At 70.7% G+C, this 15,624-nt stretch overlaps 1 protein-coding gene across 1 annotated transcript; it reads left to right on the forward strand.

Annotated features, from left to right (window-relative positions):
* Nucleotides 1–5,908: 5,908 nt before the first annotated feature.
* On the forward strand, nucleotides 5,909–14,466 carry LOC309416527 (RING finger protein 145-like; the record flags this gene model as incomplete). The annotated part of the gene is given in 11 exon segments (XM_082016070.1): nucleotides 5,909–6,079; nucleotides 6,674–6,782; nucleotides 6,850–6,941; nucleotides 7,439–7,674; nucleotides 7,857–8,032; nucleotides 8,176–8,316; nucleotides 8,552–8,734; nucleotides 8,998–9,187; nucleotides 9,190–9,690; nucleotides 9,794–10,268; nucleotides 14,243–14,466. Coding segments are annotated over 11 exon segments (2,496 nt in total). The 5' UTR covers nucleotides 5,909–5,910.
* Between the last annotated feature and the right edge of the window lie 1,158 nt (nucleotides 14,467–15,624).

The raw sequence follows: 15,624 nt of genomic DNA on the forward strand, positions 1-15,624 counted from the left end.
ATGGCATTTTTCCAGCAAATGGAGGACTTGCCAAAAGCCTGGGAATGCATTTCCCCCCAGCCCTCCATGTGCCCCTCGGGCACGGGTCCGGCCCCAGGGCTGTGCCTGTGGCCCTGCGGTGGGCAGACCTTCACCCTCCTCCTCCCCTGCTCTTCCCCTTCCCCACTCCCCTCCCCCGGGCACGGACCCCCCGGCTCAGCCGCCACCGGCTGCGGCGACGGCGCCATCCCCACCCCTGGCACCCCCTGAGCTCCAGCTGAGCTCCCAGCTGGCTCGGAGCCGGCTGCCGGCACCGAATCGGTGGCAGCCCCGGGTGCGCCGGGGCGGCGAGGGGCCACCGCCGAGGGTCCCTGCAGCCGCCCGCACACGGCACTGCTCCAAGTTCTCCCCCTCGCCTGCAAGCCCTCACCCTTTTAGCTGCTCCATTTAAATTTCTGTTGGGGATGGACTTTTTAACAGCACCTGTAGCAACAGGACAAAGGGTGATGGTTTTAAACTAAAAGAGGAGATTTCGACTAGATATAAGGAGGGAATTTTTCCCAGTGAGGGTGGTGAACCCCTGGCCCAGGTTGCCCTGAGAGGTGGTGGATGCCCCATCCCTGGGAACATCCCAGGCCAGGCTGGACGGGGCTCTGAGCACCCTGCCCTGGGTGCAGATGTCCCTGCCCATGGCAGGGGTTGCACTGGATGCCCTTTAGAGGTCCCTTCCCACCCAAACCAGTCTGTGATTCTATGGAAATGTCCTTCACCGAGAGGGTGGTCGGTCCCTGGAACAGGCTCCCCAGGCACGTGGTCACGGCACCAAGCTTGTCAGAGCTCCAGGAGCGTCTGGACGATGCTCTTAGTCACACGGTTTGGTTTTAGGTGGCCCTGCGAGGAGCAGGGAGGGGGGCTCGGTGATCCTTAAGGGCCCCGTCCAACTCGAGACATTCTGTGATTCTACACATTGGCATACTATTAGTATTTAATTTATTGGGCTGCACTTTGCTTTTCTGTCAGCACACCTCCATCATTCCTACACACCGTGGATATGGACTGTAATGCCTTGAGTCTTTCGTTTCCTACCTGAATGTTTATAAAATTTTTCAGGGATACAGCACCACCAAATCCGTGAGCGGCATCGGATGGAGGCATTTGCCCATTCGGAGCTGCCGAGGCCTCAGGGGGGTGAGAGGATGCGGCCGGGGTTTGAGGTGTTGTGAAACGGGGTGAGTCAGGGCTGATGTTCCCCAACACCCGTCACCCAGAGGCTGGATGATGCTGGAGAAGTGGCCGGAGGAAGATCAAACAGCCGGGGAGGAGGAAGGAAGCCAGCTCGTCTGCGGGTTGCACAAGTGGTGAATCATAAAGTCATAGAATATCTCGAGTTGGAAGGGACCCATCAGGATCCTCGAGTCCAGCTCCCTGCTCCTCGCAGGGACCCCCATCACCCCGCGCCTCTCCCTGCGCGCAGGGTGTGCCCAAGCCCCCCTGCAGCCCCTCTGCCCGCGCCTGCCTGCGGCCCAGCCAGTCCGAATCGAGTCAGCCCGCTTTCGGGTGAGGAGCTGGGGGAGCAAACCTTGTCCTGCGGCTCTGCCCAGAACATCACCCGCACCCCACAGCACCCCTGCGCTCGTCCATCCCTCCCTTCCTCCACCCGTCCATCCATCCCTCCGTCCCTCCATCCCTCCGTCCCTCCATCCCTCTGTCCCTCCATCCCTCCGTCCCTCCATCCCTCCATCCCTCCCTCCTGCTGGGGATGTTTCCAGTTCTGAGCTGATCCCATCCAACCTCATCCAGCCCACCCTGGCCTCGGCCGGGTGTCTCACGCTGCTACCCGAGGCCAAAGCCAAACCGCAGCACCTCCCCCGCCCCGGGACCCTGCCGGCCCTGCTGCCGGGTGCCATGGCCTGGGGTGCCCCGGGGGCACCCTGCGAGGGACCAGCGCCGCTCGGAGCCGGGTGAGCGAAGGCAGGCGTGGGCGGCCATGCTGGTGACGCTCGGGCTGAATTAACCGGAGGCCAGTCTGCGATTGCCGGGTCCGGGCGGAGGTGAGCGGGAGCTTTTTGGGGAGCAGACGGAGCAGCGCCCGCAGCCCCGGGCCCGCCATGCCCCCTGGGGTGCCCTGATCACCCCAGAGCGTTGAGGACCGCAGCACTGGGCAGGCTGGCCTGGAGGAGACGGGCTGTGAGGACGCGGCAAGGCAAGGGTGGTGTTTGGGCACAGAGAACGGCACAGACAGGCGTCCCTGACCCCTTCCCTCCGGTCCCGGCGCCTGTGGGGCAGGCGGGAGGGACACGGTGGTGCGGGGTGGGCGCCGGAGCGGGTGGGTGCTCTGACCTGGCTGGGTGCAGACCTGGCGGCTGGGGAGGGTGGGGAGTCGGGGCCGAGGCAGCCGGTTGCTGTTAATGTGGGGCAGGTTTGGGGCTGGGAAGGCGACTTCACGCTGCTCTGAGCAGAGACGCTCCTGCCCGTTGCCCTGGGCCGGGCCGGAGCTGCCGGGTGCTGCTCCTTCCCCTTCACCTTCTCCTTGGCAGCCTCCCGGCCGGCTGCGCCCGCCGTGAGCACCCGCTCGCCCCGGCTCGGCACAGGGGTCCCGTCTGCGTGCTGACCGCGGGCACCGAGGGAAGGCCCCGAGAGCAGGACGCGTCCCCCCTTCCAGCCCGCCAGCCCGCCGCAGCTGGACCCAGGATGGGGGGGTCCCTGGGGACACCAGGGGATCACACGGTGCCGGGGTCCTGGGCTACGGGGTTCCAGGTGAGGGGGATCCCAGGACGTGGGGTCCCATGTTTGGGGGTCCCAGGGTGCACATTTTCTGGATTATGGGGGTCCCAGGATGTGGGTTTCCCGGGGGACACGGGGCATGGCACGGTGCAGGGCTCCTGGAGCAGTGGGTCCCGGCCACTCTCCAGTGGGGGCACAGGAAGGGGCAGCCGGTAAAGCCCCCTGGAGCCGGAGCTGCAGGGCGGCAGCGGTTCCCCCCGGCCCGGGGTGCACCGGGGAGCGGACAGGAGGCAGAGACCAGGCACCCAGTGTGGGGACCAGGATGGAGAAGCTGGGGTGCACAGTGGGGCCTGTTGTGTGGGGTGCTGCGGGACGGCAGTGGGGAGCGGGGCCGCACGAAACCTGGCCTGCAGGACGGGGCCGCCTGAAGCCGCAGCGCCGGGAGTGCCCGGCAGTCCATTCCTGTGCCAATCAGGCCAGGCCATCCACACACCCATCGGTCCATCCCCGTGCCCATCGGTCCCTCCCTGTGCCTACCAGACCATCCGTGTGCCCATGGACTGTCTCCAGCCCCACGGGTCCGTGTGGGCGCACACTGCCATTCACTCACATCTCTGCTAAGCCGAGCCGCAGCCACCCGTTCCCCAGTGAAAGCCCCGGCAGCGCCCACGCTCCCGGCAGGCACCAGGCAGCTCCCCGGGATGGCAGGGGCAGCCAGCAATCCTGGGGTTGCGGAACAGTGCCGAGTCCCAGGCGATGGGACTTGGGCCGTGCTGGCTGAGCCCGGTGTGTCCCAGCGGCCGGGACGGGGTCAGACGTGGACACGGCATGGGGGACCCAGGTGACACGCAGCGGCACCCAGGGGCACTTGCTAACCGGCCAGGAACGATCCCTGGAGAAGCCACGTGCCTCGGATGGAGCGTGGTCGCTGTGAGCAGGACGGTCCCTCTGCAGGTGCTGCCAGACCCGGCTCCTTCCCGCACCAAGCGCGGGTCCTTCGTGCCCGTGGGATGCGGGAGCCGTGCTATCCCTGCGGCCCCATGGGGAAACTGAGGCCCGGACTGAGCGTGTGCGCATCCCCGAGGGAGGGTAGAACAGTGACAGGGACTGAGGGCAGCTCTTGCTGGCCCCCTCTGTCACCCACCGCTCTGGTCCCTGGGAGGTTTCCCACTAAATCTCTCTGCCCACCCTTTCTGGGATCTTTCTCCCCACCCCTACGGGGTCACGGGTGCCTGTGGGGACAGCCCGGGACCACGTGCTGTCCCGGGGTCGGTGCTGCACGGGGTCTGGCGGTGGTGATGCTGCCGTCGCCGTGCGCGTCCCCGTGCGGTGAGGTGTATCACAGCACGGCAGTGGGGTGCCCCCAGCCCGGCTCATCACATCCCCGGGGCCCCCCCTTCCCTGCCCTGACTGGCAATGGGAGTCGGTGCCGGCCCAGCCCGGGGCTCAGCCAGGAGCCGTCCTCAGCGAGGACCTAACGCAGAGCGAGGCTTTGCAGACCGTTTAGGCTGTCGTGGCCGTGGGTGCTGTCACAGGCGTGCGAAGATGCTCCTCCTGGTCAGCACGTTTAGGTGCTCCCAGAAGCACAGGCAGTAACGATGCTCAGGAATTTGGCACCAGCCTCTTGGCATCTCAGAGGAGAGCGAGCACCGCCGGCCATGCCACCAGCAGCGGATTTGGGGCTGTCCCCAGCCCAGTGCCCAGTTTTGAGGAGTTTGTGCCCTCTTTTTCAGCAGGACTGGGAGCCTCGGCCCCCGCGATGCCGGCGGAGCACAGCACCCCACCGGAGGCTGCTTTCCGACCAGCTCCCGGGAGCACCGGGCTGTTTCACGAGCACCGTCTGTGGCATCCACCGCCTCGGCAAACTCAGCCCCAAGTCAAACCAAGGGAGAAGTCCCCTCCTCCAGAGCCGCCAGCTCCATTAAACGAGCAATTAGCGCTGCTCAGGCTGTCACCCCACGGGTGACAGGCAATTCCCAGAGACAAGCGGGCCCCGACGACTGTCCCCGCGGAGCTGTGCAGATGCACACGCAGGGGAAGGAGTAATTTAGGAAACGGCCTTGCAAATATTACCCGAGCTGATTTATTAACTCCGCGGTCTGACTTCTCCCTCGGCCCCGCTGGGGACACACGGTGCACGCCAGCCCCGCGGCTCCCTTCGCCCCAGGCTGGGGTAAAGCCAAACGCAGGAGAAACGGGCCAGGTTTCGGGTGGGATCCCAGCGGGAAGCGGGGTCCTGCTGCTGGGAAGGTCTGTCCCAGCCCCGTCCTTTTCCCCAGGGAGAAAAGGAAGGAGGGGGAAGAGGTGAACCCAAAGTGGGGGTGCCCAGCTGCTGACTCCAACAGCAAAATTCAAGCTAGAAAAGGCCCAGCCCACCTGACCCCCAGGACACCAGCTGATCCCAGCGGACACCAGACCCCCAAAGCGACCTGCCCCAATCCCAACGGTCCCCGCCTGAGCCCAGGTTACCTCAGCCCACCTCAAAGGATCCCACCTCACTCCAGAGCGCCCCAGGTGACCTCAGAGGACCACACCTGATCCCAAGGGATCTCAGGCGACCCCGGACAATCCTTGAGGCCCTCAGCTGACCCTCCCTGGGGGCAGGGGACCCCACCCTCCCGCGGAGATCCCAGCCTTCCGCAGCGCCCTGCAGCCCCCACCCCACATTCCCCTATGAAAATGGCGGCCAGAGCCTGCCCTCACCGTCTGCCCGCACCCAAGATGGTTGACACGCGGCTGGGCGGGGCGGCGGGGGTGACGTCTCCGCAGAGGGCCGCGCCCCTCGCCAAGACGGCCGTGTACTCCCCGCTGCCCGCACATTGCCCTTATCCAACATGGCGGAACACATAGGGGAAGGAAGAGCGCTGCGCCCTCTTCTAAGATGGAGGTCGCGGCGTCAGCACAGCGCCCTGGCGTAAGGTCTCTTCGCTATGCGCCGGGCGTAGGGGCGGGGCGGGAGAAAGTGAAAGTGGCGGAGGGACCGGAACGGCGGCGGCGGCGGCGGCGGCGGCGGGAGGGGGCACGGGACCCGCCCCGGCGGGAGGCGGCCAGGCCCCAGCGAGAGGCGGCGGGGCAGACAGGCCCCTGCCGGGCGCGGGGCGGGCGCCCCCTGCCGGGCCGGCGGAGGCGGCGGGGGCAGCTCCGGGGGGTCCCCCCAGTACCCCCGGGCGGGGCTGCGGGACGCGGGGACCCCCTGCCCCGCGGGCCATGGCGCGGCTGGAGGCGGTGGCCAACGTGGCACTGCGGGTGCCGGGGCTGGCGCTGCTGGACCTGCTGTACCGCTGGGACGCGGCGGCCCTCGGCGACCTGCTGCGGCCCCACCGCGGGGACCCCCCGCTCCTCCGGCCCCCCGCCCTCCGGGGCGCCTACTGCCTGGGTGAGGGCTGCGGCGGGACCGGGCGGGCGGCCAGGCTGGGGACACGAAGGGGAAACCCCGGGGATGGCCAGGCAGGGGACACAAGGGGACATGCAGGGGCTGGGCAGGCAGGGGACACAAGGGGACATGCAGGGGCTGGGCAGGTTGGGGACACAAGGGGACATGCAGGGGCTGGGCAGGCAGGGGACACAAGGGGACATGCAGGGGCTGGGCAGGCTGGGGACACAAGGGGACACCCCAGGGAAGGCCAGGCTGGGGACATGAGGGCATGTGAGGGGATGCTCCAAGGGATGGCTGTGTCTGGGGACACCCAGTGGGGACACCCCATGGGCCCATGTCAGCATGACGCCCGCTCCGTGTGGGGCTGTCTCCAGGGCCGGTGGGCACCGCATCCCCAGCATTGTGCCCTCGGCACCCTGTGTCCCCTGGCAGGGGGGGCAGCTGGGGGTGCCTCTCGCACCGCCCCATCTTACCCACACCACCCCGGCGCCGTGCGCGGTGACGGCTGTGTCACCCGTGGGGGCTGGAGGGGGGTCTCAGTCGGGCGGGGGGCTCGGCGGTGCCGTCTCACCCTCCCGTGTCCCCTCGCCACAGGCCACGTGCTGTGCGTGGTGGTGCTGACGCTGCCGGTGCGGTCCCTGGTGAAGCTCTACCTCCACCTCCTCACCGCGCTGCTGCTCGGCGCGGGGCACAGGGCGGCCAGGTCAGCCGGGGGACTGGGGGGGCTGGGGGCCCGGGGGGGTCCAGGGGCTGAGCCTTTCTCCCTGCAGGGACTACGTGCGCCATGAGCAGGAGCATGGCTTCCAGGGCGCCGTGTACAGCGACCCTGCGGCACTCGGCCGCTTCGCCACCGCGCTCGCAGGTGAGCGGGGCGGGTCCAGCGCCCCGAGATGTGCCCTGCCACGGGATGGGGCAGGGGTTGGCCCTGAGCGGGGTGAGGGTCTCCTGCACTGACCCGGCTGTGGGAGCCGTCGCCTGTGGGACGGCGTGATGGGCGACGACGGCACGGCTGAGCCGGATGGTCCGCGCTGCTCGGCATCGATCAGGGAGGATGGACGCGAGCCCCGGGGGGAGTTTCCTCTGCCGTGCCGCCCCAGGGCTCGCAGGGAAGGGGCTGGGCGGTCTCGGGGTGCTGCTTGTGGCAGGGCGAGGGCAGGAGCGGGCTTGCCGTGGGGCAGGGCTGAGCACCGTGGCGGGGCTGGCTGCGAGGTGTCCCCGCTGGCCCGTGCCTGCCCCGAGCCCCTCTCCTGCGGCCGGTGCCCAGGTGCCGGCGCGAGGTGGCTGTGCCGGCGGAGCCAGGGAGGGTGCACGGGGGTCCCGCACCCTCCCGCGTGCCCAGGCATCCCGTCCCCTCCGCAGGCCAGCTCTGCCTGTGCACCCTCTGCTCCCTGCTGATGAGGAGCAGGCGGCCGTGGCTGTTCGGCGCGCCGCTGCTGCCGGTGCTGGCTCGCCTCTGCGGCCTCCCCCTCCACGCCCTGCCCATCCTCAACACCTTCGCCGCCATCCTCACCACCCTGGAGGTGCTCTACGTCCTTGGCTCCCACGTCCTCGTCCCCTTCCAGCTGGCTGCCGCCGCCTGCCGGGAGGTTGTGCAGGTGAGCGGGGCGGGGGGCTGCGGGGCGGGGGGCTGCGGGGCGGAGGTTCCCATGCTGAGCCCGCTTGATGCGGGGCCGGCTGTGGGGCTGTCCCCTCACGGGGCTGGGCCTCCCGCAGCCCCCTTGCCCTCATATGTGGGGCAGGATGGGGGGCAGCCCCACCGAGCGTCCCCTCCCCGCAGGTGCTGGAGCTGTACCGGCTGGTCGCGCTGGGGGTGTCCCTCTGGAGCCAGCTGGCCATCCCGCTCCTCTTCCTCGTCTTCTGGCTGATGCTCTTCTCCCTCCGGCTCTCCTCCTTCCTCACCTCCTCCAGCAGCCCCCTGGCCCAGCAGGGCCTCCTCTTCCTCCTCCTCAGCAGGTAGGGATCGGGGCAGGCAGGAGCTGGGGGAGCTCGGCCTTCCTCCTGCACGGCTGCAGGAGGAGGATGAGGAGGGGCTGGGGCTCTGCTTTGTGCTGCCTGGCCCCTGCCAGCATCCGCGCTCACCCCGGGCTCCGTCGCAGCGCGGCCGAGTGCTGCAGCACGCCCTACTCCCTCATCGGCCTCACCTTCACCGTCTCCTACCTCGCCCTGGGCGTCCTCAACCTCTGCAAGTTTTACCTGCTGGGCTTCGGCGCCTTCCAGAACGGCAACGTCATGCACAGGTGAGCCCGCGGCGGGGGGCGCGGGCAGGCGGGCGCGCGGGCAGGCGGGGGGCACGGGCAGCCGTCCCTCCTCCCAGCCCGGTTCGCCTGCAGGAGCTCAGCACAGCGGGGGGAGGACGGGGGTGTCGCGAGGGATCCGGGGACCCCAGCGATGACCGGGGCACCGGGGCACGGCGCACGCGGTGCCGCGTGGCACGTGCCCGCGGCTGCCGGCCTCACGCCCCGCTCCTGGCAGGGGGGTGACGGAGGGCGTGACGCTGCTGCTGCTGGCGCTGCAGACGGGGCTGCTCGACCTGCAGATCCTCCAGCGGACCTTCCTCCTCAGCATCATCCTCTTCATCGTGGTGACCTCCACGCTGCAGTCCATGATCGAGATAGCTGATCCCATCGTGCTGGCGCTGGGGGCCTCCCGCAACAGGTACCGGGGGGAAGGAGGAGCAGCAGGACCCGGCCCCCCATGCTGGGGGGCGGTGGGGAGGAGCGGCGGGGGTCCTGCCCGCCCTGCGTCGGGGAAGAGCCAGGCCGGGTCCCGTGCCCTCCATGTGCTCCCCCCGCCTCAGGTCCTTGCTGCCCATTTTTGGGCGGAATTGGCGCCGGAGGAGGGGGTTGGAGCATGGGGTCCCGGGGGGTGGGTGCTGCTCCCGGGGTGGGCACGGCCCCGCTGAGCTGCGCCTCCCCTAGGAGCCCCTGGAAGCATTTCCGTGGCGTCAGCATGTGCCTCTTCTTGCTGGTTTTCCCTTGCTTCATGGCCTACAAGATCGCCCACTTCTTCCACCTGGATTTCTGGCTGCTGATCCTGGTCTCCAGCTGCATGCTCACCTCTCTGCAGGTACAGCAGCTCCTGCTCCCCCGGCCCGGGGCCTCGCTGTGCCCACCGGCGTGGGCAGCCCTGTCCGTCCCATGCCTACAGCCCTGCCCCAGTCACGCCCTCCCAGCCCCGACTGGGGACACTGGGTGGGGGGGGTGCGGTCTGCCATCCGGCCACCGTCAACAAGGCGCCGTCCTGCCGCCCGCCAGGTGATGGGCACCCTCTTCATCTACGCCCTCTTCATGGTGGAGCTGCTCCAGGACACGCCGTTGGAGCGGATGGACGAGATCATCTACTGCGTGAACGCGGTGAGCCGGGTGCTGGAGTTCCTGGTGGCCGTCTGCGTGGTGGGCTACGGCACCTGGGAGTCCCTCTTCGGGGAGTGGAGCTGGATGGGCGCCTCCGTCATCATCATCCACTCCTACTTCAACGTCTGGCTGCGCGCTCAGTCGGGCTGGAGGAGCTTTCTGCTGCGCCGCGAGGCTGCCAAGAAGATCAACTCCCTGCCCCGGGCCACGGGCGGGCAGCTGCGGGACCACAACGATGTCTGTGCCATCTGCTTCCAGGTCAGCCCCTTCCCCTCGCCAGCACCCCTGCAGCGCCGGGCCCCCCGCTCTGGGCAGCCCCGGGGTCCCTGCCCACCGGGTGATGTCCTCTCCCTGCCCGCAGGACATGCAGGTGGCCGTCGTCACCCCCTGCAGTCACTTCTTCCACGCCGCCTGCCTCCGCAAGTGGCTCTACGTGCAGGACACGTGCCCCCTGTGCCACCAGCAAGTCACGCCGGTGGCCACCGAGGAGGACCCCGGCGTCGGGGGGGCGGCTCGGCCAGCGCCAGCCCCCGGGGATAAGGTGCCGGAGGACGGAGGAGCCGCCACAAGCCCCCAGGAGGACGGGCCGCCCGGCGGGGACAGCGCGGTCTCGGGCCAGGGGGACGGCGGGGCTTCCCGGGACGATGCGGCTGGGGACCCCGGTGGCCCCCGCCACCCCGCTCATCCCGACGCCTCTGCCCCGCAGGAACAAGAAGCGGGTGCCGTCCCGCGGCCCCGCGGGGACCCTCGCCCCAGCGTCCAGGACACGCAGCACCCGTCCCCCTCGCCCGCCAGCGCGGACCCTTTTGCCAGCCCCGAGCTCGGGGCGGGGGACGGTGGGGACTCCCACAGCGGCCAGCACCCCTCCTAGCACCCCGGCCTGCCACCCCGGTGCCGGGGTGCCTCGGCGGGGGCCGTGCCGCCGGCTGGCGGCCAGCGGGGCTGGGATCCCGCGTGGCACCAGCGTCCCCCAGCGCCCGCATCCCCACGGACTCGTTTTGCAATAAAGCCGGAGCTGAAGCGGCTGTGCCCGGGGGCCGGGGCTGCGCGTCTCGCCCGCCCCGTGCCGGGACCGCGCCCCGTGCCGGGACCGCGCCCCGTGCCCGGGCGATGCCACGTGCCGGCGCGGCGGCCTGTGCCCAGCGTGTCCCTGGGGTGCTGCGGGGTGTGGGAAGGGCGGGCACCTGACGGGCGCCCGGTGGGTGCCCAGCTGCCTCCCGGCCTCGCCCCACTAGACGGCGCGGGTGGCACGCTCCGGGTGGTGGGGAGCTGGGGGTTTTGGGGTGGGCCTGTGGGCGGAGGGGCCGGGCTTGGCGTGGACGTGGGGTGGGGCGGGTCTGGTGCGCGACGGCGTGGGCCTGGCAGGAGCTGGCGTGGCTCCGGCACGGGATGGCGTGGGCTTGGCGGGGGTCGCCTGGCCCAGCTGTGCTGCCAAACCCAATTTCTGCGTCCGCGTGCCAGGACAGAGCGGGGGGGGGCCCCTCTCCAGCCCTGCCCGGGGTCCCCATCCAACCCCCACTCAGCCCCGGCCCTCCAGGAGGGAAGGTTGGGGGGCAGGATCTGTGCGGGGGTCCCCGGCTCCCCTCTGCGGGGGGGACCCAGCCCTGCCAGCAGCACCGGTGCTGCCCGCAGGGAGAGGGGGGTCCCAGGGCAGGGGGTCCCTGGGGAGGTGGTAAATGGGCTCCCCCCTTCTGGCTCAGCCCCACCCCGCACTTACCCGGACGCCAGCGGCTCCCAGGGGCCCCGCAGCCCATTAGCTGCCAGGAGGCGAAGCCCGTCCATAAAACCCATCTGGGGGGAGGCGAGCGAGGGCGAGACCCCCCTGCACCCCCACCTGCGCCCTCCAGCCCCCCTGGAGCCCAGCTGCCCCGGGGTCCCAGGCCCCTCCCCAGTGCCCCTTTGCCCTCAGCAAGTTGGGGGGGGGGGGCTGTGGGGGTCCCTGAGGGTGCCCCTGGGCAGTGGGTGCAGCAGCCCCCACCCCATTGCTCAGCCCCACGGGGGTTTGCTGTGGGGTGGCTGGAGCGAGGGGCCCTGAGTATCTCCTCTCACCCCCAGCCGTGAGCGGGGTCAGCCCCCGCGGCACTGCCGGCCCCCCGGCGCTGGGCCACGCCGCCTCCATTAGGGCTCATTACCGGAGCCGTGCCGGGGAACGCGGCTCCCCACGGGGCTGGTCCCGGCGGAGGGGCCCGCGCCCCCACCACGGCCCAGCCCCACGCTGCCTGGAAATGGGAGATGGGGGGGGACAGGGAGCGGGTCCCCCACTGCCCCCCGCTCCCCCTGCAGCGGGAGCTGGGGTCCCTTCGGTGATGCCCATCCTGGGGTATCTGAACAGGATGGAGCATGGATGGATGGAGGCTGGGGTGGACGGGGGCACACATGGATGGACGCCGGGGGCACGGGTGAAGGGACACCCAGTTTCTGCAGGAGCCGTCGTGGCCCTGCCAGCCCTCCGGAGGCTCCGGGCGATGGCGGGAGCGCGGGGTGGGCTTGGCTCTGCGGCTGAGCCCCACGGGGCAGGGCTCTGTCTGCAGAGCCCCACGCAGGTGCCGCGGCAGCCCCGGGGCTGCGTGGCCGGAGGGGAAAGGGCACAGCGTGGAGCTGCCCGGGGGGACAGGCTGCGGAGCCCCCGCACGGCATGCGAGCGAGAGGGCAGTGTGTGAGAGACGCTGCCCGCGGCGAGGGGCTGCCCGGGGGTCCCTGCGTGCCGCCCTCGCTGGCTCTGCCCGCAGCCTGCCTGCCCGGGCATGGACACCAAACCCTGGCTCCCGCTGCGGGGCCGGCATCCCACCCTGCAGCAAGGGAGAGCTGGAGCCGGTCGTCGTTTGGGATTTCCAGCCCCTTCGGCTGCTGGAGGCTTCCGCTCCCCCGGGACCCCCCACCTCCCCCGGCTGGCAGCGCTGGCTCCCCGGTGGCAGAGCGAGCAAAGACCCCTCAGCCTCCTTTGGGGCCTTTCCCTGGGGGTGAGGGTCCCCTGGGTGACGTGCACCCCTCAGGGCTCCCTGCCTGCCCCACTGGGCGCTGGGGATGCCCCAGGAGGGGCTGGGATGGGTGTCTCCACGCTGCCCCTGGGTCCCTTCCCCCTTGGGTGCTGCCTGACACCTCCCAGCTCCCAGCCCTGTGGTGATGCAGGGACTGGAGACAGCTGTGACCCCCTTCCCTGCCCATACCCTGCCTGTACCCTGCCTGTACCCTGCCTGGAGGAAGGTTTAGAGGACTGGAGGGAGGGATGGAGGGAGGCAGAGGAGGAGTGGAGGGATGGAGGGAGGATGGGGCTGCACAGCGGGGAGGGGGTGGGGACAGGACCCCTTTGCCATGGGTCTGCTGTGGACACGGTGACGTGGGGGGCTGAGACCCCACCGGGCCAGAGAGGGACAGTTGGGTTTATGTGGGGCACTGGTGGTGATTTTGGGGGTCAGCTCTGGGGCATGCTGAGAGACACGGGGGTCACCCTGGGGTGTCTCCGGAGTGCAGGGATCCTTGTGTGGGGCATGGTTAGTCACGCTGGTGTCTTCAGGGTGCTTGGTTACTCTTTGGGGTCACTCTGAGGGGTCTCAGGGCCTGATTGGGGGTCAGTGTGGGGACCCTGGGGGTGCAGGGGACCCAAACAGGGTCCCTGTGCCACCTTGGGGGAGGCAGGGCCCCATAGGGGTCACGCTGGGCACGCGGGAGGGCACAGGGGCTGCCCGGGTCTCGGGGGTGTTGTGAGGGGCCTGTGGGGGTCTCTGCAGGGAGCCTGAGGCCTCTCTGGGTGCGGGGGGATGCAGTGGGGTCTCCCCGCGGTGCCTCGGGCCCTGCCGGGCTCCCTCGGGGCGGAGGGACCCTCCGGTCCACCCCGTCCCGCTCGCCCCCGGGGGTGCCCGGTCCCCGGCGCGGCGCCGGCCGCGGAGCCCCTCCGCCGGCGCGGGGAGGGACCGCTCCTCCCCGGAATGATGTCAGCCTGCCCGGCCGCGGCCCCCGCCTCCCCCGGCGGCTCCGGCCCTGCCTCCCCGGGGAGGCGGCGGCGGCATGGCCCGGGCCGGCGGGGCGGCGGGGGCGGCGGCGGCGGGTGCTGGTGCTGATGGTGCTGGTGGCGGCGGCGGGGCGGCGGGGCCGGGGCGCGGGGCGGCGGCGGGGAGGCGGCCCCCCCGGCCCCCCCGGGCCCCCGACGCCCCCCGGGCCCCCCGCCCGCCCGTTCCTGCTGCTGCTGCCGCTGCCGCCGCCGCCGCCGCCGCCGCCACCGCCCCGCGCCGCGCCCGCCGCCGCCCGCCCGGTAACGAGCCCCCGCCGCCCGGCGCCCCGCCCCATCCCGGGCCGCGCCTGCCCCTCCCGCGCCCCCTCTCCGGCCTCCTCCTCCCTCCATCCCTCCACTCCTCCTCTCAGCCTTCCTCCATCCTCCTCCACTCTCCTCCGCCTCCTTCCATCCCTCCCTCCAGTCCTCGCAGCCTCCTTCCATCCCTCCCTCCAGTACTCTAAGCCTTCCTCCATCCCTCCCTCCACTCCTCCTCTGCCTCTCTCCATCCCTCCCTCCAGTCCTCTAAACCTTCCTCCGGCCCTCCCTCCAGTCCTCTAAGCCTTCCTCCATCCCTCCCTCCACTCCTTCTCTGCCTCCTCTCCATACCTCCTTCCACTCTTCCCTCCCTCTCTCCACTCCTCCCCTGCCTTCCCCCATCCCACCGCCCCCCCCCTCCCGCTGCCCCCCTCCCCTTCCCCTCCCGGTCCCCGCACTTGGCTGCTGGGCGCCTCCGTCTCCAACTTCTCCGGCCCTGCCTCCGCCCCCCGCCTCCCCCCAGCCCCCGAGCCGCCCCCCGCTCCCGCCCGCTCCCCGCCGCAGATGCCGCTTCCCCGGCCCCCGGCACCTGCCCGGCCCTGAGCTGCGGGCCCGGGGCAGGACGGGCGCGGGGCGGCCGCCGAGCCCCTGCCATGTTCTCCGTGCAGGAGGCGCTGCCCCGGGGGGGGCTGCCCATGAAGGAAGAGCCGCTGACGGCCGGGCTGCCCTCCGTCCGCTGGCTGCAGGGCACCGGCATCCTGGACGCCAGCACGGCAGCGCAGAGGTAAGGGGCTCCGCGGGCATCCGGGCTCTGCGGGCATCCCGGGCTCGGCAGGCATCCCAGGTGCTGTGGGCATCCCAGGCTCCACGGGCATCCCGGGTGTTGTGGGCATCCCAGGCTCCACGGGCATCCCGGGTATTGTGGGCATCCCAGGCTCCGTGGGCACCCCGGGCTCCATGGGCATCCTGGATGTTGTGGGCATCCCAGGCTCCGTGGGCATCCCAGGCTCCACGGGCATCCCGGGTGTTGTGGGCATCCCAGGCTCCATGGGCATCCCGGGCTCTGTGGACATCCCGGGTGTTGTGGGCATCCCAGGCTCTGTGGGCATCCCGGGCTCCGTGTACATCCTGGGCTCCACGGGTATCCTGGGTGCTGTGGGCAACCCAGGCTCCACAGACAGCCCGGGCACCACAGGCATCACAGGTACCATGGGCATCCCAGGCACCACAAGCATCCCAGGTACCACAGGCTCCACGGGCATCCCGGCTGCTGTGAGCATCCCAGGTGCCGTGGGCATCCCCGGCACGCTGGGCACCCCTGGCACCCCACACCCTCAGCACCCCGTGTTCCCTGGTCAGCCTTGGGCACCCCGCCGGGTACTTCATGCACCACAGGTGCCCCCCATGCCTTGGGCTCCTCGGGCCTCCGGGTGACCCTGCGTACCTTGAGTATCCTGGGGGCCCTGCGGGCCTCAGCACCCCGGGGTACCTGGGGCATCCTGAGCCCCCTGGCACCCCACGCATGCCAGGCCTGTTGCTGTGCCTTGGGGAGGACCAGTGGGTGCTGGCAGTGGGGCAGAAGAGGCTGCCGGAGCTGCGAGGAGCTTGTGCCATGCCATGCCGTGCCGTGTGTCAGCAGGGCTGGGACCTGCACCCTGAGCTCCGGCTCTGCTGGGTGCCATCCCCGTCTGCCGGGCAATGCTGGTGGCATCAGCTGGGGCGAGCGACCGCTGCAGCTGCTCAGGCAGCCTGTGCCACCGGGCTCACCGCACCGCAGCCGGACGCTGGCCCGTGCCCCATCCCCTGCGCTCCCCCGGCGCTCTGTGTGCCCTGTCCCCATCCCCTGCCCTTCCTGGGGGGCTCCGTGCACCCTGGCCCCTGCCTCTCTCTCCACCCGGGGTCCCGGCAGTGGCTGGGGGACACCTTCACCCGCTGCCCCCAGCACC

This window comes from Phaethon aethereus (assembly GCF_964289735.1).
Source record: "Phaethon aethereus genome assembly, contig: HAP1_SCAFFOLD_698, whole genome shotgun sequence".
NCBI lineage: Eukaryota > Metazoa > Chordata > Aves > Phaethontiformes > Phaethontidae > Phaethon > Phaethon aethereus.